This window comes from Notolabrus celidotus, chromosome 15 (genome assembly GCF_009762535.1).
Source record: "Notolabrus celidotus isolate fNotCel1 chromosome 15, fNotCel1.pri, whole genome shotgun sequence".
NCBI classification, from domain to species: domain Eukaryota; kingdom Metazoa; phylum Chordata; class Actinopteri; order Labriformes; family Labridae; genus Notolabrus; species Notolabrus celidotus.
This window is the reverse complement of record NC_048286.1, coordinates 4086274-4110797: the sequence shown is the minus strand read 5'-3', so window position 1 is coordinate 4110797 and position 24524 is coordinate 4086274. Positions and strand designations below refer to the sequence as shown.

General features: G+C 42.5%; 4 protein-coding genes across 5 annotated transcripts in view; 1 reads left to right on the top strand and 3 right to left on the bottom strand.

Annotated features, from left to right (window-relative positions):
- Window positions 1–1188: 1188 nt before the first annotated feature.
- On the bottom strand, window positions 1189–3612 carry LOC117826896 (tripartite motif-containing protein 16-like). Its single transcript, XM_034703311.1, has one exon. The coding sequence runs from the start codon at window positions 3501–3503 to the stop codon at window positions 1824–1826; it is 1680 nt and encodes a 559-aa protein (XP_034559202.1). The 5' UTR covers window positions 3504–3612; the 3' UTR covers window positions 1189–1823.
- Window positions 3613–6724: 3112 nt separating this feature from the next.
- LOC117826897 (E3 ubiquitin/ISG15 ligase TRIM25-like) lies at window positions 6725–9063 on the bottom strand. Its single transcript, XM_034703312.1, has one exon. The coding sequence runs from the start codon at window positions 8916–8918 to the stop codon at window positions 7242–7244; it is 1677 nt and encodes a 558-aa protein (XP_034559203.1). The 5' UTR covers window positions 8919–9063; the 3' UTR covers window positions 6725–7241.
- Window positions 9064–13692: 4629 nt separating this feature from the next.
- On the bottom strand, window positions 13693–15717 carry LOC117826895 (tripartite motif-containing protein 16-like). Its single transcript, XM_034703310.1, is given in 4 exon segments — window positions 13693–14210; window positions 14213–14597; window positions 14600–15342; window positions 15345–15717. Coding segments are annotated over 4 exon segments (1701 nt in total). The 3' UTR covers window positions 13693–14010.
- A 4568-nt stretch (window positions 15718–20285) lies between these two features.
- Window positions 20286–24524, top strand: part of dip2ca (disco-interacting protein 2 homolog Ca) — a 228952-nt gene continuing 224713 nt past the window's right edge. Inside the window, exon 1 of one of the 2 annotated variants that reach the window (XM_034703283.1) lies at window positions 20286–20499. In XM_034703283.1, the coding sequence (XP_034559174.1) occupies window positions 20421–20499 (79 nt within the window). In that variant the 5' untranslated portion in view covers window positions 20286–20420. The remainder of the gene's footprint in view (window positions 20500–24524) is intronic. The other variant, XM_034703282.1, reaches the window with a different exon arrangement.

Sequence of the window (24524 nt, the reverse complement as noted above, 5' to 3'; positions counted from 1 at the left end):
CAGTAAAAACAATATTGCTAACATACTATTAATCATGGTGTTATAGTAAAAAAAAAAAAATTTATAAATTAAAGGAAAATTAATAATAATAGTATCAATCATAATAATAATGATTATGTAATATATATACATATAGACATTAGTACACATATATACTAAAAAACACGTAAACACATTGATCACTTTTAAAGCACGCACACGTTTGGCTCCAAGCTATATTTTAGATCTTTTAACACCCTATGAGCCGACCCACAGGCTTCGCTCCTCGGGTGGGAACCTCCTGGCTGTTCCAGAGTCTTCAATCTAAAGGGGACCGAGCATTTTCAATCAGGGCCCCTAGGTTTTGGAACGGCCTGCCCGAGGTAAGAATCTGTAACATCTTTAAAATCCCTTCTTGAACTCACTTTGATAGATTAGCTTTGATGTGATGTCGTCTTCTTACTGCCTTCATTTTCATTTGACTTTCTATCTCATCTTCTTTTCCTTTCATTGTTTGACTCTCCTAATATTTCATTCACTGCTTTTATTGCTTTCATTCATCTTGATTTATTGATTTGACTGCTTTGATCTCTTTTCATGCCTTTACCTTTTGTTATTGTTTTTTAGCTTCTTAGCTTCATTTATTCTATTTGAATGTCTTTCATCACTTTTATCTTTAAAGGCTTTTTCTGTATTGATGGTTTGATCTCTGTATTGCTTTTATTTCACCTGCTAATCATCAAATGTTCAGAGATAACTACATGATTCAACAACTCATCTGCAAACTGCAGAAAGGAAAGATGGACACTAACTTAGGTTGTGTGTACGGGATGCAGTTGTTATTTCTGATGCTGGATCTCTGAGAGACTGAGGAGTTCCAGAAGCGGGCCACAGACAGACCGCCACAGCAGCTTCAGGTAGAGAGTTCCAGGATCAGGTCCAGGACTTTGGATTTGTCTGTTTCTTTGTTGGAAGTCCAGATGTGACTTTACAGATGAAAAAAGAAAGGGAGCCCTGCACTAACTAAAGAAGTGAAGGAGAAAGAAACAGAGCTGACTGAACTCCAAACCTTTTGACTCCACTGAACTGAACTTTAACACACTTTACAAAGAGAGCTGCATCTTTACAACTGAAGAAGAAGAAAGAAGGATTCAAGAAATGAATCCTATTAGTACCCGGGTCCAGAAGAAAAAACACAAGAGTGGACAGTTGAAGTGATGTTGAGTTTTACTGGTCATTTCAAATTCAAACAGAGCTCTGAACAAACACACAAGTTAAGGACATTTGTTAATAACAAGTGTTATTATTTTATCATTGTTTATGTCTTTGTTCTTTTTTGGGGCTTTAAAAAGGAACAAAGCTCAAAGTTCAAATTCACACTGTTCTGAACTGGCCAACAAATGTATTTGAATGTGATGATACAATTTCTACAAATGTACGAAGTGGAGAGAACAAAATCTGAACATTAAAGAAAGGTCTGCTGCTTCCTCTCTTCAGATTCATGAATCAGATCAGAAACAACAGCATAAAAATGCATCAATACAAATAATCAACCAACATCTAGAGCAGAGACAAGTTGATATTTTCATGCAGAGAAATGTCAGTTCAGGTGAACAGAAATCATCATGAGCAGTGAAAGCCTCCATGGCTAAACAGACACAGGAAGAAGTGTAACTTCAACAAACTCAAACATTTACACAACAAAGGAGAAGATGTCAAAGTCCCGCCCACCAAGTTTGATTGACAGCTGACAACAATCAGCTCTCAGCAACAAACAGGAATAAAAATCCAGTTGAAGAATTCAAACACAGAAGTGAACCCACTGTCCCTGAAATGACTTCTGTCTATTTCAGCCTACACAACTCAGCTGTGGATCCAGAATAAACATAGAGTCCAGCATGTAGAGGCTGAGTGAATGTGGTCTGGACTCTGTGGAGGAGAGTCATGGTTTCAGAGACGCTGTAGAAGGACAGAGTACCTGCTCTGTGATCCAGGTACACTCCTACTCTGGAGGACTGAGGACCTGAGACAGGAGTCTTCACTTTGTTGAACCAAAAGTTATAACTGTTGTTGAAACAAACTAAAGACCAAGATTTGTCATTGCGTCCAAACAAACATTCATCTGATCCGCCTGCTCTGCTGATATTCTTGTATGCGACTGCTACAAAAATTCCTCCTCTCAGCTCCATCTCCCAGTAACAACGTCCAGTCAGACTCTCTCTACTCAGGATCTGACAATAAATAGTGAATCTGTCTGGGTGATCAGAATAAGATTGAGGATGTTCCATATATGTTGCTTTTCTGTTCCCATCAGATAATAACAGATGTGTGTATGCTGTGTTTGGATCCAATGTGATGTCACGTGAGTATTTTAAGAACTCAGCTCTGGTCTTGGGCTCTGGTTCTGGTCTCGGTTGTGACAGTAAAACATCCACTTCAGTCCCTGTCTGTGAGATGTTTGTCCATCCCTCTCTCAGAACGTCCTGTAGTTTATCTCTGACTCCTGACACAGCCGCTGTCACATCCTCAAAGTACCTCAGAGGACGGGTCTTGATGCTGGATGAGTGTGTAGATCCACTGGGTGCTGACAGTGAGGGGTAGTCCTGTAGAAACTGGTTGTGGTCCTCTGTGTGTGACAGCCTCTGCAGCTCAGCGTCTCTCCTCTTCAGCTCAGTGATCTCCTGCTCCAGCTTCTCCTGAAGCTCTTTGACTCGACTCACTTCAGTTTCCTGCTGGGATCTGACCTGCTGCTTCACATCAGAGCGTCTTTTCTCCATGAGACGGATCAGCTCAGTGAACATCTCCTCACTGTGCTCCACTGCTTTATCAGCGGAGCCGTTGATAACCTCCACCTCCTGTTGAAGCAGCTTCACATCTTTCTCTCTGTCCTGGATTCTCTGCTGGATGTTTAGTCGACTCCCCTCAAGCTCTCTCTGCCTCTCAGTCCTTTCTGCTGCAGCTGAGACTGTGTCGTGGCCTTTATGTTCGTCCACAGAGCAGAGATAACAGATAGACTGCTGATCAGTACGGCAGAACATCTTCATCACCTCATCATGACGAGAGCAGACGTTCTCCTGGAGCTTCTTGGAGGGCTCCACCAGCTTGTGTTTCTTATAGACGGGTAATTCAAGATGAGGCTGAAGGTGTTTCTCACAGTAAGAAGCCAGACACTGCAAACAGGACTTACAGGCTCTCAGTTTCCTCCCGGTGCAGACGTCACAGGCCACATCTTCAGGTCCAGCATAGCAGTGATCAGCAGGAGCAGCTTGGAGTCCAGTCTTCTTCAGCTCCTCCACTAAATCTGCTAACATGGTGTTTTTCCCCAGGACAGGCCTCGGTGTGAAGGTCTTCCTACACTGAGGGCAGCTGTAGTCTCTCTTCTCATCCTCTTTATCCCAGTGGGCTTTAATACAGTTCATGCAGTAGCTGTGTCCACAGGGAACAGTCACCGGATCTTTCAGTAGATCCAGACAGATGGAACAAGAGAAGGTTACTCGGTCCGGCTGAACTCCTTTCTGTGCCATTTCAACTCTCAGTAACAACGCCCGTCTGAGTTTCACTTCCTCAGAAATGAATCTAGTGTGAGCTCTGATCTACATGTCATGTGTCTGAGCTCTGAATGTCAGCTCTTGTTTGTTCCACGCATCTTCAAACTGTTGATCTAAAGGGGAGGGAACCAGGAAGTGTTTGCTCAGAGTGGAGCTGGCTGTGTTTGAGAGCAGGAAGAAGAGGGAGGGGTTATCCAGCTCTGACTCTGACTCTGTTGTCAGAGTTACATTTCACTTCACTCTCCTTCAGTCCAACAGATCTCTTTCAATCTATCACCTGTTTCCCTTCATCAGTATCTTTGCTCTTTTGTCAAGCTGGACTTGATTTGAAAACTTGGTCCTGTAAGTGTAGAACAGATATATGAGATCATGTCTGATCCTCATAAAGGCTTTCATTTAATCTCAGTTGGTGCTGATGACAGTGAAGATCCACTAGATGGCAGCGTGTTCACAGCAGATACTGCCCTTTGTGGTGATAAAGGCAGGTCAATAATTAATCTTTAAATCAATAATTCATATTTAAATCAATACATTCATCTTTAAATTAAAAAATCATCTTTAATAAATAAATCTTTTTTAAATTAGTAAAGTATCTCTAAATCAGATATATTCATAATCAGATATAGTCAGAGATATTTTCTAGGTCAGTTGGCCCTGGGTCAAAGGGGGGCCAAGAACTGGGCCTTGTGAAAATATTTTCTGAAATAATTTTTTAAATATATTTTATTCCTTTTTAAAAGTGTAATATTTGAGTCCCTTTAGAAGCTTTCCTTGTTTTATTTTCCTAATTGTACGTGACATAGTGGTTAAAAAACTATTTTACTCTCCCTTCATGTAAAAATGGTTCGGCCCATCCCAGCGCCTGCATTCAAATGTTTTCCCACTAACCCCACCTCCCTCCTGCTAACCCCGCCCCCCCTCCCGTCACTGTTGACTTATAATGTTCGATACCACCGATTTCCTTTCCAATCTGATACTGAGTAAAATTCAGGTTGGTATCGGCAATACCAATCCGATACCAATATTTTGTGCAAATACACCTATAATGTCTGGTAAATCTAATGAGTTATTTATTTATTTATTTTAAACTCGTAAGTATATTAAGGTAGCGGCCTCAAACACACACACAAAAAGAAAATAAGTAAAACCTTATCTGAATAAATGTAGGCTTTTTCGCCTGTGTGAGATTATCTCAGTGACACACATATTATAACTCCAAGCTGAACTCATGCAGCTATTTGTTGAAGCATGCACTTATTTAGTTGTTTATTTCCTAACCATATTTATTCATTTGAACAACAGCAACAGTGCTTAGCGTCGCTTGAAGCTTCACATTTTCTCCCTCTGTACCTGGATAGTGCCTGCCTGCAGCAGCTCCACACATGACTCTGTTTATGCTCTGCCATTGTGTCTACAGACTGTGGCTGTTTCCGAAACGGCCTGCTACATACTACTTACTAATGTAGTAGGCAGTAGGTATTGCCTACTACATACTGCATTTGAATTTAGTATGTAGTCTGACTGTTCTGTTCGATCTGTCATGCAGCATGCTGAGCCAGACTTCGCTGGATTTCTGGTTTCGGAAAGCGGAAGTTAACAACGGCGAAGCCGATAAATAAAATGCTTATTTAGCATCCAGTTATGATTTAAAAAGTTAGGAAGTGGTTTATATGTAATTTGATAACTTTCACAACACCCAAAAACAGATTTCATCCCGTCAAAAAATAAGGAAAAAGAAAAAGCAGAACGAGCGCTGTGCATTATGGGAAACAGTACGCGAGGCAGACTCGTCCGATGCATGCTGAGATATTTTCCCGAATCAGTAGACATCCGGGGAGTTTTGGCATACTGCAGATTTTGCTCTTGTTCACATACTACTTACTACATACTGAACTTTGGACATATCAGTACGTACTGCTAGTATAGTAGGAGATTTCGGAAAGAGCCTGTGACTGACTGACTGACTGACTGACACATTACGCACTTACCCAGGCGGAAGAAAAAGTAGTTCACACCAACCGCGTATCATTTAGACAAGCTCTCAATGGTTTAGTTCTTTCCTTTGTGTTCCTGTTAATGATATACATTGCCTCAAATGACTGAAGTATCAAAAGTATCAATATTTTGATTTGAGAATCGATTTTAGAGTATAAAGATCTGGTATCGGAAGTATCAATATTTCAGTATCAATCCGCACATCACTACTGTGGACTGTCACTATGGCCTGTGTCAGAAATCAGGAGCACAATCACGACAAGAGAAAAGAGAAAGAGCAATGAAAAGATGGGTGTATGTGAATTTATGGGCACATTTTTTTGAATGTGAAGTGGAAAACAAAGTGACCAAGGATAATCCTCCACCAGGTAATACAGATAAACACACAGAGCCGGGGATGACAAGCAGATTCAGCCTAGCTTAAATGACCGTTAGCTCAAACGATTTTTAGCCCAAATGGCCGTTAGCTTAAATGACTGTTAGCTTAAGTGACCGTTAGCTCGTCTGAAACCAAACCGTATCATTGTGCTGTGATGTGTGTATGTGAGCACACGTGTTTGTGTGTCTGTGCGCGCATCTGGGCAGAACTCTGCCTTGCGATTCAGAGAGCATATGAGCAGAATGACATCCCGTCATGTAAATAAGATCAATAACATAAGGATATTTAGTCTGTTTAATAAAGGAACAAGTTTAAGACCTGATCTATAAGAGAGGGAACCCTGAATTACTTCTGCTGTGATCTAGCGCTATATAGAAAATAAAATTAACTGAACTTCCAAGGGGGGCGGGTGCCGCTGTTGGGGGGGGGGTGCCCCGCCCGCCCCCCCCAGTATAATGGTAGGGGAAACACTGCAAACAAATTTCTATAAATGTGATGATAGAATCTCTACAAATATGGCTTTGATCTCAGAATTATGGCTTTGATCTCAAAATTCTTGATTTGATCCCAGAATTCCGGCGTTGCTCCCAAAATTCTGGCTGTGATCTCAAAATTTCTGTTTTGATCTCAAAATTCTAGCTTTGACCTAGGAATACTGAGACAAAACCGTCCTCCTACATATCACTATCACATTATTTTATATTATTATGATCATGTCACCACCTCCTCACTATACTCAGGTCAGCTATTGTGATGCTGCATTCAGGATACAGGTCAAAATTGGAAAAAAGAGATTGTCAAACTTTTTTTTCTTCACACCAAATGTATTCTACCAAACAAATGTCTTTAAATGTGATTATAGAATTTCTACAAATATGGCTTTGATCTCAGAATTACCAAAAAAACATCAACCCACAAACAAACCCAGCATCATGAGTGTCAACTTATTTAAACTGTTCTCATGAAGATGAAGAAATACGATGTTTTACCCTTACAACAAAAAATATTCTGGCCAACAAATGTATTTGAATGTGATGATAACATATCAGCCAACATCTAGAGCAGAGACAAGTTGATATTTTCATGCAGAGAAATGTCAGTTCAGGTTAACAAAAATCATCATGAGCAGTGAAAGCCTCCATGGCTAAACAGACACAGGAAGAAGTGTAACTTCAACAAACTCAAACATTTACACAACAAAGGAGAAGATGTCAAAGTCCCGCCCACCAAGTTTGATTGACAGCTGACAACAATCAGCTCTCAGCAACAAACAGGAATAAAAATCAAGTTGAAGAATTCAAACACAGAAGTGAACCCACTGTCCCTGAAATGACTTCTGTCTATTTCAGCCTACACAACTCAGCTGTGGATCCAGAATAATAAACATAGAGTCCAGCATGTAGAGGCTGAGTGAATGTGGTCTGGACTCTGTGGAGGAGAGTCATGGTTTCAGAGATGCTGTAGAAGGACAGAGTACCTGCACTGTGATCCAGATACACTCCTACTCTGGAGGACTGAGGACCTGAGACAGGAGTTTGGACATTGTTGAACAAAAAGTTATAACTGTTGTTGTCACAAACTAAAGACCAAGATTTGTCATTGCGTCCAAATCCACATTCATCTGATCCGCCTGCTCTGCTGATATTCTTGTATGCCACTGCTACAAAAACTCCTCCTCTCAGCTCCATCTCCCAGTAACAACGTCCAGTCAGACTCTCTCTACTCAGGACCTGAAACCAACCAGTGAATCTTTCTGAGTGACGAAAATAACACTGAGGTTGTCTCCTTAATGTTACTTTTCTGTTCCGATCAGATAATAACAGATGTGTGTATGCTGTGTTTGGATCCAGTGTGATGTCACGTGAGTATTTTAAGAACCCAGCTCTGGTCTTGGGCTCTGGTTCTGGTCTTGGTTGTGACAGTAAAACATCCACTTCAGTCCCTGTCTGTGAGATGTTTGTCCATCCCTCTCTCAGAACGTCCTGTAGTTTATCTCTGACTCCTGACACAGCTGCTGTCACATCCTCAAAGTACCTCAGAGGACGGGTCTTGATGCTGGATGAGTGTGTAGATCCACTGAGTCCTGACAGTGAGGGGTAGTCCTGTAGAAACTGGTTGTTGTCCTCTGTGTGTGACAGCTTCTGCAGCTCAGCGTCTCTCCTCTTCAGCTCAGTGATCTCCTGCTCCAGCTTCTCCTGAAGCTCTTTGACTCGACTCACTTCAGTTTCCTGCTGGGATCTGACCTGCTGCTTCACATCAGAGCGTCTTTTCTCCATGAGACGGATCAGCTCAGTGAACATCTCCTCACTGTGCTCCACTGCTTTATCAGCGGAGCCGTTGATAGCCTCCACCTCCTGTTGAAGTAGCTTCACATCTTTCTCTCTGTCCTGGATTCTCTGCTGGATGTTTAGTCGAGTCCCCTCGAGCTCTCTCTGCCTCTCAGTCCTTTCTGCTGCAGCTGAGACTGTGTCGTGTCCTTTATGTTCATCCACAGAGCAGAGATAACAGATAGACTGCTGATCAGTACGGCAGAACATCTTCATCACCTCATCATGACTAGAGCAGACGCTCTCCTGGAGCTTCTTGGAGGGCTCCACCAGCTTGTGTTTCTTATAGGCCGGAGATTCAAAATGAGGCTGAAGGTGTTTCTCACAGTAAGAAGCCAGACACTGAAGACAGGACTTACTGGCTCTCAGTTTCCTCCCGGTGCAGACATCACAGGCCACATCTTCAGGTCCAGCATAGCAGTGATCAGCAGGAGCAGCTTGGAGTCCAGTCTTCTTCAGCTCCTCCACTAAATCTGCTAACATGGTGTTTTTCCCAAGGACAGGCCTCCGTTTGAAGGTCTTCCTACACTGAGGGCAGCGGTAGTCTCTCTTCTCATCCTGTGTATCCCAGTGGGTTTTAATACAATTCATGCAGTAGCTGTGTCCACAGGGAACAGTCACAGGATCCTTCAGTAGATCCAGACAGATGGAACAGCAGAGTCTCTCTCGGTCCAGCTGGTTCTGATCCATCTCTCCTCTCAGTGACGGTCAAAGAGTTCCTCTAACTCCAGATAGAAACAGTGTCTGAGCTCTGATGTACAACAGCTGTCTGCTCTTGTTGACTCTCTGCAGTGAATGAGGTTTTGGAGCTCAAGGTTTTAATGCTATGCCGTTCACACCCATTCTCACAGCTGCTGACGTATGAAGGGAGGAGAGACATGTTTGATCAGGTGGAGCCCGAACCTTTAAGAAGAGGGCAGGGTTTTCAGGTTTTACTGCATTCCACAGAGAGCAGCTTGTAACTAAAGACAGGATGTGTAATCTTTCATAAATACAGTTGCAAGAAAAAGTATGTGAACCCTTTAGAATGACCTGAATCTCTGCGTAAATTGGTCATAAAATGTGTTCTGCTCTTCATCTGAGTCACAACAATAGACAAACACAGTCTGCTTAAACTAATAACACAAAAAAAGGATATGTTTTCATGTTTTTATTGACAATATGTAAACATTCACAGTGCAGGGTGGAAAAAGTGTGTGAACCTGAGGCTAATGACTTCTCTAAAGGCTGGTCTACACTGTACGATTTTGTCCGTCTTATAAGATTAACGCAAGTCACATTGCACGACGTGAAATTCCTAGACTTCGTGTCCACACTGTGCGATGGAGCTATCATTGAATCTTGACTATGAGGCAGCGTTTTTCAGGCTCCAAACGCTCCTATATTACATCATTAGTGTGCGTCCCCCTGTCATTAGTGTGTGTCCCCCTCAGGTCGTTGTCATGGCCGTGATGAGCCGACACACTGCATTTGCGATTGTGGCATTTATGTGCCACGAAAGGAAAAGAAACAAAAGAAGGAAGAGGAAAGTGTGGTTAAGTTCGTGGCTGGAGAAAAGGGGCCAATTTGGGATGCCTATACTACAAACAGAGCTGGAGGTGAGTCACGTTATTAACGCAAATTCAAACACACAGTTAGCATTAGCTTTAGCCTGTTAACGTAAACAAAGATCAGCTAATGACAAATAAATAAACAACTTATCTACCGCTTTGAAAAAGGTGGCAAAACATTAGATTAAAGGTGACATATCATGCAAAATGGACTTTTTAATGGTTCTCTACCTGAAATATGTGTCCCTGGCATGTCTACAAACCCCCCCGAGAATGAAAAAAATCCATTCTGCCCCTGTTCTGATTTCTACACCTTTCTGTAAATGTGTGTGAAACGAGCCGTTTCAGACTTCCGTGTTTTTGTTACGTCACAACAATATCCGGTCTGTCACGGAGTCAGAGCTCAGAGCTTGTTCAGCCCATAGACTGTATAAGATACAACTCAACCCCTCCTCTGTTTTTCATTACCTGCACAAATGTGTGCTAACAAGGAGCTTAGGAGGGAGGCATGCTAGTTGTAGGCTGTCTTAATAAACACAGGAGGTCGGTTTTACTCCCCACGTCTGCAGATTTGAAGATCTAGTGGATGATTTTTTATTTGTCATGGATAAGTGCTAGCGCTAATTAGGATAGCCACATAGCTACATGTTCATAGCTGTAGCTGTAGCTGTGTACCAAGACACACGTCGACATACTGACAAATAAAACAACAAGAAACACTAAATCTGGACCAATCCTTCAGAAAAGGTCCCGCTGCCTTTCTGGCAGAGGTCGGTTTTACTCCCAGGCCTGCAGATTTGAAGATCTATGGATGATTTTTATTTATCATGGAAAGTGCTAGCGCTAGTTAGCATAGCACCATAGCTACATGTCGTAGCTGTAGCTGTTTACCAGACACACGTCGACATACTGACAAATACAACAACAAGAAACACAGAATCTGTGACCAATCCTTCAGAAAAGGTCCCGCTGACTTTCTGGCAGAGGTCAGTTTTACTCCACACGTCTGCAGATTTGAAGATCTAGTGGATGATTTTTATTTGTCATGGATAAGTGCTAGCGCTATTTAGCATATCCACATAGCTACTGTTCATAGCTGTAGCTGTAGCTGTGTACCAAGACACACGTCGACATACTGACAAATAAAACAGCAAGAAACACTAAATCTGTGACCAATCCTTCAGAAAGGTCCTGCTGCCTTTCTGGTAGAGGTCGGTTTTACTCCCCACGTCTGCAGATTTGAAGATCTAGTGGATGATTTTTATTTATCATGGATAAGTGCTAGCGCTAGTTAGCATAGCCACATAGCTACATGTTCGTAGCTGTGTACCAAGACACACGTCGACATACTGATAAATAAAACAACAAGAAACACTAAATCTGTGACCAATCCTTCAGAAAGGTCCTGCTACAGGCGCCTCTCCGTCAGGATCACATTTGGATCAGATTCAGAGGGTTGAAGTAACGTGATCTCTGAGCAGCCGTGTATATTCAGCCAACATGTAAACATTAGATCAACGTGCCTGAGAGCTGAGGCCACATCCACTTCCTGAGGGGGCGTGGTCAGAGGAAAAAACAGAGTGTTCTGAGGAGGACTGAAGAAGAGGGTTTTTCAGGCAGACCAAAATCTGATTTCAAAGTGTTTTTTGAGCACAAACTTTAAAGACATGTTTTGGGGACCTCTTAGACCAATATATGTTGATGAAAAAAGCCTGATATGTCACCTTTAACACCAATTTCTGCAGAAATTATAACACACAAATCTACCCTGAGCGAAGTGTAATATAAGTTATGTGTTTGCTGTATCTCAGTTTTTTCAATCACTCTGCCCTGGGTACTAATGTGGGCATAGAGAAGCTGGTAACAGGGGTCAACAGAAGCATTGTGATGACTGATTGAGTTAAATTGTACTCATGGTTTGGTTTACTTAATTAGTTTTGTGTTTAAAAAGTCAATCTTATATATTTCAGACAGACGGCTAAAGCAGCTTTAGAACACTTCTACGCATGGAAGTGGACGTGTTCAAGAAACTACTTCAGCTGGTGACCCCATACATAATTAAACAGGATACCCAGTTTCGTCCAGCAATAAGTCCCAGGGAGAGACTGTCTATCACACTAAGATACTAAGCAACAAGTAAGAAAAATGAAATAGAACACATTAAATTGATGTACTACTGAAAAGTGCCTAAAATTATTTTTAATAATCTGTATTTTATAGGAGAATCATTTTCGTCCCTCAGCTTCCAATATCAGATTGGAAGGAGCACAGTGGGCATGAATTTGAAAAAAAAAATCTGTTTTAAACAATGAAATAATAATTTTTCTCATCTGATCACAGACACCGACAGCAGAGGCTCAAAGGAGAGAGGTGGCCACTGTATCCCAGGACAGATGGCAGTTTCCTCACTATCTTGAGGCTATGGATGGAAAACACATAGCCATCCGTCCACCAAGCAATAGTGGCAGCACATTCAGGAACTATAAGTCACATTACTCCATATGTCTGATGGCAGCTGTGGATGCCCGTTACCGCTTCATATACAGTATGCTCACATTGGTACCCAGGGCAGAGTGTCTGATGGAGGGGTTTATGCCCATTCTGATCTCAAAATGGCACTGGAGAGCAACAATTTAAACGTGCCAACACCAGAAAATTGGCCAGACACTGAAATACTCATGCCCTTTATGTTTGTTGCTGATGAGGCTTTTCCACTACACACGCACCTGATGAAACCTTTTCCTTGCAGAAATCTCGACCATGATCAGCGCATATACAACTACAGACTGTCCAGGGCAGGACGAGTCTTGGAAAATGCATTTGGCAAACTTGCCAACAGGTGGCGGGTGTTTCTCACAACAATTTCCCTAGAACCTGCCTGAGGCAGTCTGCTGGATCACCCTTGAATCTCTGTGTCTTCACAACTATCTCTGTAATGAAGCCGCAGATACCTACACTCCACCTGCTCTGGTAGATGGAGAGGATGAACACCACAATGTCATTCCTGGAACCTGGCGCAACAATGACACTCTTCAACCAGTCACTGCTGGCAGAGATCGTAATTCCAGCAGAAATGCCAAAGAACAACGTGACAAACTAGAGTCACGTAGGTAGAGTAATGATAAACATGAATATTTGTTGTGATATGACTGACCTCTATTAATTCACACACACCGTGAGTCACTTTGCAAAATGTCAATATCGTTTTCATTTTACACCTCTGCATGTTGCAGAGAATGCTTAGTGTTAGCTTCTGTTTACACTAAACTCAATGTTGAAATGTGTTGAAATGCAATTATATTTCTGAAGACATGGTAAAAATCTAACAGATGAAATATGTACAATGATAATTATAAATGAATTGAAATGATAACTCGCTTAAATGCTTTTTCTATATTGATGGTTTGATCTCTGTATTGCTTTTATTTCACCTGCTAATCATCAAATGTTCAGAGATAACTACATGATTCAACAACTCATCTGCAAACTGCAGAAAGGAAAGATGGACACTAACTTAGGTTGTGTTGTACGGGATGCAGTTGTTATTTCTGATGCTGGATCTCTGAGAGACTGAGGAGTTCCAGGAGCGGGCCACAGACAGACCACCACAGCAGCTTCGGGTAGAGAGGTCCAGGATCAGGTCCAGGTCTTTAGATTTGTCTGTTTCTTTGTTGGAATTCCAGATGTGACTTTACAGATGAAAAAAGAAAGGGAGCCCCGCACTACTACTACAGAGCTGACTGAACTCCAAACCTTTTGACTCCACTGAACTGAACTTTAACACACTTTACAAAGAGAGCTGCATCTTTACTGAAGAAGAAGAAGAAAGAAGGATTCAAGAAATGAATCCTATTAGTACCCGGGTCCAGAAGAAAAAACACAAGAGTGGACAGTTGAACTGATGTTGAGTTTTACTGGTCATTTCAAATTCAAACAGAGCTCTGAACAACACACAAGTTAAGGACATTTGTTAATAGCAAGTGTTATTATTTTATCATTGTTTATGTCTTTGTTCTTTTTTGGGGCTTTAAAAAGGAACAAAGCTCAAAGTTCAAATTCACACTGTTCTGAACTGTGAATCAATCTTTTCATTGTTGCCATATACAGTCGTGGTGGAGCTTTGCTCCCCGTCCTCCTCCTGAACCTACATATAGATATTGGTGGATTGTTCATTCATTGGTATTTGATCCATTTCCCGGTAAATAACAGTTACAACAACAAAGGACAAGATGTCAAAGTCCCGCCCACCAGGCTTGACTGATGTATTTCACGCTACACAACTCAGCTGAGGAAGAAGAACTAATCCTGAGTCCAGCATGTAGAGGCTGAGTGAATGTGGTCTGGACTCTGTGGAGGAGAGTCATGGTTTCAGAGACGCTGTAGAAGGACAGAATACCTGCTCTGTGATCCAGGTACACCCCTACTCTTGAGAACTGAGGACCTGAGACAGGAGTCTTCCTTTTTTGTACCAAAAGTCATAACTGTTGTCATCACAAAATAAAGACCAAGATTTGTCATTGCCTCCAAACAAAGATTCATTAGAGCCCCCTACTCTGCTGATATTCTTGTATGCCACTGCTACAAAAACTCTTCCTCTCAGCTCCACCTCCCAGTAACAACGTCCAGTCAGACTCTCTCTACTCAGGACCTGATACAAAGAAGTGAATCTGTCTGGGTGACTAGAATAAGACTGATGTTGTTTCGTTACTGTTACTTTTCTGTTCCCATCAGATAATAACAGCCGTGTGTTCACTGTGTTTGGATCCAGTGTGATGTCACGTGAGTATTTTAAGAACTCAGCTCTGGTCTTGGCTCTGGTTCTGGTCTTGGTTGTGACAGTAAAACATCCACTTCAGTCCCTGTCTGTGAGATGTTTGTCCATCCCTCTCTCAGAACGTCCTGTAGTTTATCTCTGACTCCTGACACAGCTGCTGTCACATCCTCAAAGTACCTCAGAGGACAGGTCTTGATGCTGGATGAGTGTGTAGATCCACTGAGTCCTGACAGTGAGGGGTAGTCCTGTAGAAACTGGTTGTGGTCCTCTGTGTGTGACAGCTTCTGCAGCTCAGCATCTCTCCCTTTCAGCTCAGTGATCTCCTGCTCCAGCTTCTCCTGAAGCTCTTTGACTCGACTCACTTCAGTTTCCTGCTGGGATCTGACCTGCTGCTTCACATCAGAGCGTCTTTTCTCCATGAGACGGATCAGCTCAGTGAACATCTCCTCACTGTGCTCCACTGCTTTATCAGCGGAGCCGTTGATAGCCTCCACCTCCTGTTGAAGCAGCTTCACATCTTTCTCTCTGTCCTGGATTCTCTGCTGGATGTTTAGTCGAGTCCCCTCGAGCTCTCTCTGCCTCTCAGTCCTTTCTGCTGCAGCTGAGACTGTGTCGTGTCCTTTATGTTCCTCCACAGAGCAGAGATAACAGATAGACTGCTGATCAGTACGGCAGAACATCTTCATCACCTCATCATGACGAGAGCAGACGTTCTCCTGGAGCTTCTTGGAGGGCTCCACCAGCTTGTGTTTCTTATAGGCCGGAGTTTGAAGATGAGGCTGAAGGTGTTCTCACAAAAAGAGATCAAACAGAACAGACAGGACTTACAGGCTCTCAGTTTCCTCCCGGTGCAGACGTCACAGGCCACATCTTCAGGTCCAGCATAGCAGTGATCAGCAGGAGCAGCTTGGAGTCCAGTCTTCTTCAGCTCCTCCACTAAATCTGCTAACATGGTGTTTTTCCCCAGGACAGGCCTCGGTGTGAAGGTCTGCCTACACTGAGGGCAGCTGTAGTCTCTCCTCTTATCCTCTTTATCCCAGTGGGTTTTAATACACAACATGCAGTAGCTGTGTCCACAGGGAACAGTCACAGGATCCTTCAGTAGATCCAGACAGATGGAACAAGAGAAGTTTTCTCGGTCCTGCTGAACTCCTCTCTGTGCCATTTGAACTCTCAGTAACAACGCCTGTCTGAGTCTCACTTCCTCATAAATGAATCTAGTGTGAGCTCTGATCTACATGTCATGTGTCTGAACTCTGAATGTCAGCTCTTGTTGGTTCCACCCATCTTCAAACTGTAGATCTAAAGGGGAGGGAACCAGGAAGTGTTTGCTCAGAGTGGAGCTGGCTGTGTTTGGGAGCAGGAAGAAGAGGGAGGGGTTATCCAGCTCTGGTTCAGGAAGAGGAGTGCTTTGAGAGAGTTTGTTTGTTGTTTCAAACAGAGCTCACTTCTCATTTTCAAAACACTTGTCATTTCAGATTTCAGGAGATAAACTCTTCTTAGAACAGATGCTTTGGAGATTGACTTTGTTATCAGAGTCACATTTCATTTCCACTCTCCTTCAGTCCAACAGATCTCTTTCAATCTATCACCTGTTTACCTTCATCAGTATCTTTGTTCTTTTATCAAGCTGTATTTGAAAATGTCGTATATTGACAGCCCGTGATGTGTAGATGCAGTAATAGATTTATTACAGAAAAACAACACCAGTATCGAACAAGCATTCCCGACTGCTTGGGAAGATTGTGTCTCTCCTCCCAAGGCCATTGAACATGTTCTTTATATAGGTTTAAGTGATGTCCACAACACACACACATTTCTCATAACATCTGGTTTACATCCAGTAGTGGACTTCAACTCTGTTGATATATGCATGCTAACTGTCACCGTAATTTACGCTAATGCTGGGGTCCAACCCTCGATGTAAGTATACTAATTGTCACTGTAATTTACAGAACAGTAAAGGTGTCTCTATCTGAACTTTCTGTGCCCACTCTAAGCAGTAAAAACTGTATATATTGTATAACTTCATGTGAGATACCTCAAAAACTTGGTCCTGTAAGTGTAGAACAGATATTTGAGATCATGTCTGATCCTCATAAAGGCTTTCATTTAATCTCAGTTGGTCCTGATGACAGTGAAGATCCACCAGATGGCAGCGTGTTCACAGCAGACGCTGCAGACACTTCCCTTTATCACCACAATCCTGCTGCTGCTGAACGTTTGACATATTTTTGAATTGAATAACTTATTAATGTGAACTATAAGTGCAAAACATGAGTAATGAACAAGAGAAGAATCAACATTACACCTCTAGAATAAACTGGTGCTTGACAAAGATCTGAAAAGCACAAAGTCATATTTTCTTTTTCTTAAGCAGTGAAAATAAACATGTCTCCAAATGTCAACATTCAACATCCAAATGTCCTGCTGTCAAATACTTGATTCTGATTGGTCAAAACCCTGTAACAGGTTCTCTATGGAGAGCACGAGACAACCTGATCACACACGTCATATCAATTCACTCTGCAGAAAGGAGTCCCTCACATTTAACCTCTGCCTGTTGACACTGTGGCAAAAACGCTGGTTTCAGTTAGCGTCCAAAATCTGAGATCAACACGGAGAATACTTTTTTATATTTGAGTTCATTTATTTGGAGAGAAATGAAGAGAAGAAGAGAGGACGAAAACAGAGCAGAAACAGATAGGGAGGTTAAAAGAAAGAAGGAGCTGAGGGAGAGAGAGAGAGAGAGAGAGAGAGGAGAGAGAGAGAGAGAGAGAGGGGGAGAGAGAGACGTCAACCAAACTGAAGGAAACAGTCAGGTGCTGAGCTCATTTTATGGAATCAGAGGGATTACTGAAGCTGTCCACAGAAATCATCTTTATATCAATAAGTCATCTTTAGATCAATAAAATCATCTTTACATCAATAAATCATCTTTAAATCAATGAAATCATCTTTATATCAATAAGTCATCTTTAAATCAATTAAATCATCTTTAAATCAATGAAATCATCTTTATATCAATGAAATCATCTTTATATCAATAAGTCATCTTTAAATCAATGAAATCATCTTTATATCAATGAAATCATCTTTATATCAATAAGTCATCTTTAAATCAATGAAATCATCTTTATATCAATAAGTCATCTTTAAATCAATGAGATCATCTTTATATCAATAAATCATCTTTAAATCAATTAAATCATCTTTAAATCAATTAAATCATCTTTAAATCAATAAATCATCTTTATTGAGAGAGAGATGAATGTGGGTGGGACGGGGTGTTTTGTTTGCTTGTTTGTTTTGTTTGGGAGAAAATAACAAAAAATGACTTTTGTATTGTACAAAATGTTAATGTAATATTTATGTCTGTGTAAAAGTCAATAAAGATATTGTTAAAAAAAATAGATCATCTTTAAATCAACAAATCAACTTTAAATCAGTAAATCAGCTTTAAACCAATAACTCACCTGTAAACCAATAAATGAACTTTAAATCAATGAATAATCTTTAATTCAATAAAATATCTTTAATTCAATAAATCATCTTTAAATCAATAAATCATCTTTAAATCAACAAATCATCTTCATACACCCTAACATCTTGTTTTTTTGTTCTTTGGTGCATAAATTAATAAAAGTGATCATAAAGTGCGTATCGGGCAACCTGTAATAATACCCTGATTTATTCTGCTGTAACTGTGAGAGGGAGATATCAAACACGTTTGAACCCCTGATATAAAACACATCCCTGACACAGTGTTTTCTTCAGGAGTTGGAGGAGACCAAACACGGAGCACAAAGAGAGTACCTGTTGGACTTATATTTATCTGATGAACACAAACAAGACTCCACCTGAATGATACTGCTGCTTTCAAATCAAGCAACTGTTTGAACACAGGGACAAAGTTGGTTGTAGTTGGTGTCAGTGTTGTTTCACACCTTGCTTCTACTGCCCCCTAGTGGCTTCAAAAACGTACTGCAGGCCTGAGTTCTTGACTTATAGATAGATAGATAGATAGATAGATAGACAGACAGACAGACAGACAGACAGACAGACAGACAAGTTTATAGAAATAAATAGATAATATTAAAAACAAACAATACAAATTTTTCAAAATTGTTTAAATAAAATGTGTTATCCCTTAGAGTTTAGTGAAGGATGTCTCATCTGGTTGAAGTCGCCTTCTTTTGATTCCACCTGATAGTTGCGTGAAGTCAGTCATATTTAAAATGCGTCGCTAAGGAAGACCGGTGATTCTACCTTCAAAATAAAAGCATAACACAGTTGGGTTAGTCAATAAAGGAAGCACTGGGGTTTTCCCAGCCATCACGGTTGTGTCAAACAGACCACTGATGAGTCTTAAATTTAATCAAACTGAGTATGTTACTAAGCTTTTTATATTTCAGTGTGACTCGTTACAGTTTTTATTCTCAGGCCTTTACTTTGGTGGTGTCTTTTGTAAATGCCTCAGTAGAATGGGACATGGCTGTTTGTGTAACTATATTTTTTAAATCCAGTCAGCTTTTTTATTTTATTTTATTTATTTTTTTCTGTAAACAATGGGTACCACAGCTCAAGTGGACACTTGAGGAACCACTTGCTGCACGTCTTCCCCCACTCTCTGCTCCCCACATTTTTTGTCTCTCTTCAGCTGTCCTATCAATTAAGGCGAAAAAGTCCCAAGTGGACACTTGAGGAACTGCAGTTTCTAACACTTCACGTTTATTTTTCCGAGCTGCAGGATGTCGCTTGCACAGCGCTCCAAAAGTAGAGCTAAAACATTGGTCGCTCCCCCTACTGGCTGGTTACAGTGCAGGTCTCCTCCACATTTTATGATGGACCACGGGTCAAACTTTTAAATCAAATTCAGTTCTGATACATTCAAACAGCACTTATTAAGTTGGTTCATATCTGGGGCACTGGTGGCCTAGCGGTCTAAGCGGCCCCACGTATAGAGGCTGCTGTCCTCGTTGCAGAGGTTGCCGGCTTGACTCCCGGCTGGTCGACCACTTGCTGCATGTCTTCCCCCGCTCTCTGCTCCCCACATTTTCTGTCTCTCTTCAGCTGTCCTATCAATTAAGGCGAAAAAGTCCCAAAAATAAAACTTTAAAAATAAAATGTTGGTTTATATCTAACTTTTCATATCTATTATAAGTTTAGTTTTAATAATTGATATGTTGTTGTTAAAAGGGTTATACTTGAGCTTTTAATAATAATCCATCCATCCATTATCTTGACTGCTTATCCCATTTCAGGGTAACGGGGGCTGGAGCCTATCCCAGCTGACTTCCGGCGGAAGGCAGGGTACACCCTGGACAGGTCGCTAACCTATCACAGGGCCAACATGGAGAGACAACCATTCACGCACACACTCACACCTACAACACAATACATTATGTATTGATTGCCATCGGGACATAAAGATCATTTTAAACAAGTATAACAAAAAGTGGATCTAAATCTGACTACCAACCCCAGCTTTAAGTAGTGACTAATGAGAGCACTGATGGAAATGGAGTGGAATCAAAAGTATGATATTTGTCTTTGTAAAAATAAATAATTTCCCTAAATAAAAATACTCGAGTGAAGTATAGAAAATCAAAAAATTTACTTGTTCATGTCCACCACTGGTAATTCCAAAATTCTGCCTCTATCACTGCGGCGGGGAGCTTTTACTTTGAAAGCCACCGGAAGCAGATGGGGCTTATTTCCTAACAGCGCTGCAGCCGCTCACAGTGCGACACACACGGATACTGTCTGACTGACTTTGGATATTTTGGGGTCCCAGAAGAAGCCTGGAAAGAGAAAAGAGGGGTAACAGGAGGAAAACAGAGATTTAAGTCGGTTTCTAACGGCGGCATGGCGGACCGGGACCCGGTGCCGCTTCCTACGGAGGTGCGGGCCAGACTGGCGGAGCTGGAGCTGGAGTTATCCGAGGGTGAGTGCTTGAATCCCCGCTGAGCTCCGCGGCTGCTGCTGCTGCTGCTGCTGCTGCTGCTCTGCGGGTGTTTGTGTCGCTGCTGGTCGGTCTCTGCTGAGAGGACGGACCGGCTCGGGGTGCAGGGTGCAGGGTGGGAGAGTCTTGTTCTCCAAGTGCCACAAGTTCAGGTCCAGGTCTGCTCTGGGTTAGCTGGCTGTGATTTGGGTGCAGGAGGAGATGTGGGGTTTTGGTGGTGTGGCAGTGGAGTGGAAACTTGTGTGGAAGCTTTTATGATTTATTTGAAGAAGATTTTTGCACGAATGAAGCATCAGGACTGTCTGGAACTGGGTTAGTGTTTAAAAAAGTCAACTTTAAATCACATTTCAGGGGCACATTTGGTCTTTTATTTGGCACACAGTCTTAGTTTAGAGCTTTGAATTAAAACAGGAATGCATTACTGGATAGAGACAACAGAAAGCTCCATGTGTGTTTTACAGTGGATTAAAACACAGAAAAGCAGCAAATCAATGATTGGTCTCAGAAATGTGGGATCTTTCTTTCCTGATAATGAAGTTCAAACTGTGTTGAAGTGTGACAACATACTACAAACCGTTCATCAGGAGTCCCCAGAGCCTTCAGATGTCTGATTTTGTAAGAGCAGCAGCCCCAGAGCATCAGAGAAGCTTCATCTGGAGGATATTGATCTGTTTTAATTGGTTAATTGGTTATAAAAGTAGCAGTCTTTATTGATCAGCTGACTGATCGTTCCATCATAGCAGATAAAGACCATCTAAAAGTCTCCAGGGAGGCGTTGATGCCCCCAGTGGGAACACCAGAGCATCATCTCTCTCCAAGGTTTTCAATACGAAGCTCTTTTCTCCCTGTTGTTTGCAGAGTCCTGCACACAGAGCGCTCTGCAGCCGTGTGGACGAGACGAATGATCTCCAGCTTCCCTCCATGACACCGCAACGTAAACCGGCTTTTTTGGCCAGATACTGAGGCGTCCTTTTCGTATTGATTTCCTCATTAGCTCCCCCCTCCTCCTCCTTCTCCTCCTCGTCTTCGTTCTCAGATTGATATGTCACACTGCTGCGGACTCTCTCTCAGCCGGGAGTGTATCACAGTGTCATATTTCAGCTGTTTTCCTCGTTTCTCATGCAGCCTGGAGGCTTCGTGGAGCTCAGCCATTTAGAGAGAGAGAGAAGAAGGAGAAGAAGAGAAGGAGGAGAGAGAGGAAGCAGTTTGAACAGCTGACTGCAAAACGCACACACTGTATTTGAATGTTTCCACTGCTGCAGGTATCAGAGGGATCTGCATCTGCTGAGTGGCGAGGAAAAAGAGGAGGATGGGAGGAGAGTGACACACATTCCTTATTTTTTCTGCGTGTTCCTCGTATGTAAACAAGTGCGTCTGGGGGGAAATGGGGTCAGATGCCCTGTTGCATTATTTACGTGCTTAGCTGACGTTGTACATGCACGACGGCAGCGAATGCAAAGCTTCCCCAACATCCCGCAGACTTTGACCTAATTTTGCGATTTCCACGCATCATCCCTTCCTCCTCCAGAGCCGCTCGCCGAGAGGGGCAGGAAATTACATTATCAGCAGTCAGGTGTCACTGCGACCACATGTACAGTTTGAGAAGCCCCCCGAGCAAGGCAGCGAACGCCTCCATCACTCCCAAAGCTCAGCTGACTCTGAAGGTTTGTCTGTTTGTGTTTGGAGGTGGCACATGGTGTGAAACGACCTTTCTTATTACTATGCAACTCCATGCGTGTAATATGCTGCTATAATAGGACACAATACTCATGGCGTTCGCTGTTTCGCTGTGTTGTTTTCATTCGAGTTGTATCTGTTCATGACAAAGCAGAAACAGTTAAAGCAGGCATAAGCACTCCAGACCAGTAGATGGCGATAATGTGAATTAGTCCGCCTCTAGATCTCCTTTTGTGTTTAAAACTCACGATGTGCACGTGGACCAGGGTGCAAGCCCTCGGACGGAGCAAAGCCGTGTCGCTGACAGAAACCGACGCACACGCATCCTGGGGGCTTTCAGGGTTAAACTTACTTTTGATTTCAACCAGATCCACTGCGGTTCAGCTCCATGCAGGACCACCGGTCAGCTGGAGTCATGTGACCGAGGTTTTCCCGCAGTAATTACTGAATCAAGGATTCTCCTCCTCCTCTCCTCATCCATGTTGTCTTTCTGGTCCTCTGAAAACCTCTGACCTGTTGACTCCAGGCCTGGCTCCGCTCATCATGACGGTTTGTTGTTGTAGTTAAGTGAAATACGATCTGGTGATAACACAGAGTGTTTTATTCTGAAAATTAACCGGATGTTTCCATTATGTTTTGGTGAAACCTGACTTCCTGCCCCACTCCATCTGCTCTGTTGAGATTGATGCTTCGTGCTCCGAGATGCAGCCGGAACGCAACGGAGCGTATCCAGTGGAAGTTAACATATTGACCAGAATAGAAACCTATCAGATCCAGTGCTGTGATGGACTGGACACGGACCGGACACGGATCAGGTGGAATTTGTCCCTCAGGCTTTGGCATTCCATGTAGGCACATGGAAGGGCAGGGAGCTCCCAGAACAGAGCCATACTACCAAATATAACTTCGTAGTATGGGTGACAGATGTCGTCTGGTAGCATGGCGTGGTTTGTCAGTGTGTTGATCTAGTAAATGGAGATAAAGTTGTATGTAGGCTGTGACATATAACCACTCCACCAGAGAGGACTGAAGGCTGGTGGTGCTAGCTCTGCTAACTTAATGCCCATCCAATAAACCATTTGACATTGTTGGCCTTCAGATTCAGGGATCTGGTGTTTAAATGGTTAAATTGTGCTGTTGTCTGTGTTTTATTACTTTGAGGCCAGTTGGTTGGTTGGACTTTAACTTTCCATTTATGACCCCGAGATGATTCGCCCTCGACAGAACAATCAAGGTTTTCAAAAATATCCACGTACGTGCAGACAGGAGGGAAGACAAAGAGACTTTCTCTTCTGTAAGATTGTCCTCACTTACTCTCAAGGTCTACAGACTCCTCAAATTGGTCCTCACAGAGATGGGAGAGCATGCTCACACACACACACACACACACACACACACACACACACACACACACACACACACACACACACACACACACACACACACACCTGCAGCAAGCAGCCTCTGGTCTGCATCGTCTCTCCATCAGCGTGTGTCCCTGCAGAGCCGGCTGACAGGTCTGTCCTCAACTAATCTGACTGCTGGCTGAATATTAAGCTCTTCAGTTCAGCCCAGATAACAAGCTGTCCACCTCAACACACGCAGATTACACACACACACACACACACACACACACACACACACACACACACACGCACACGTACACAGTGAAACACGCACTGAGCTAACCTCACTAGACCTGCACTCTCTGTTCTTTGTTGTATCATCTGTTTTTATCTTGTAAATGTGGATCAGTTTTATCTTCCGGTCTGGTCCACCTGTCAGTCAAACTCTGAGCATACAATTCATTATTTATCACCAGCTAAAGACTCTCCCTTCTTTGTTCGTTAACATTCAGAATAAACAGGAAATGACTTCTCTGCCTGCTGTTTTTGAACCACCTGTTGTCTCACCTTTGCCGTAATGGAGACGTTATTTTCTCTCCTTCCTCCTGGGAGATTATTACTCATGGGGATGGAGGGAAGCTCGTTCTTCTTTAGTGGCACTGAGCTTCTATCGCGCAGCAGGGATAAAGTCACATTTGTTCACTCCCTTGAGCAACATAAACACTGATTCAAGATTCCAGACGCGTCGTCGCTTCACGTCAGTCGACCGCTGTCCTCGCTTGACTCCCGCCGGAGAAATATCCCCATGCAATTGTGGCTGTATTGCAGTTGTGAGGCTCAGACGCTCCAGATCTGCCTCTCGAGCTGAGACAAGAGAATCCTCCTTCGGTCTGGGTGCTGTTTTATAAATTTTCTCTTTGTTTTTATGTACAGGATTTTAAAAGCAGGGTCATACAAGAGCCTGTAAAACTTTCCACTCGAGGA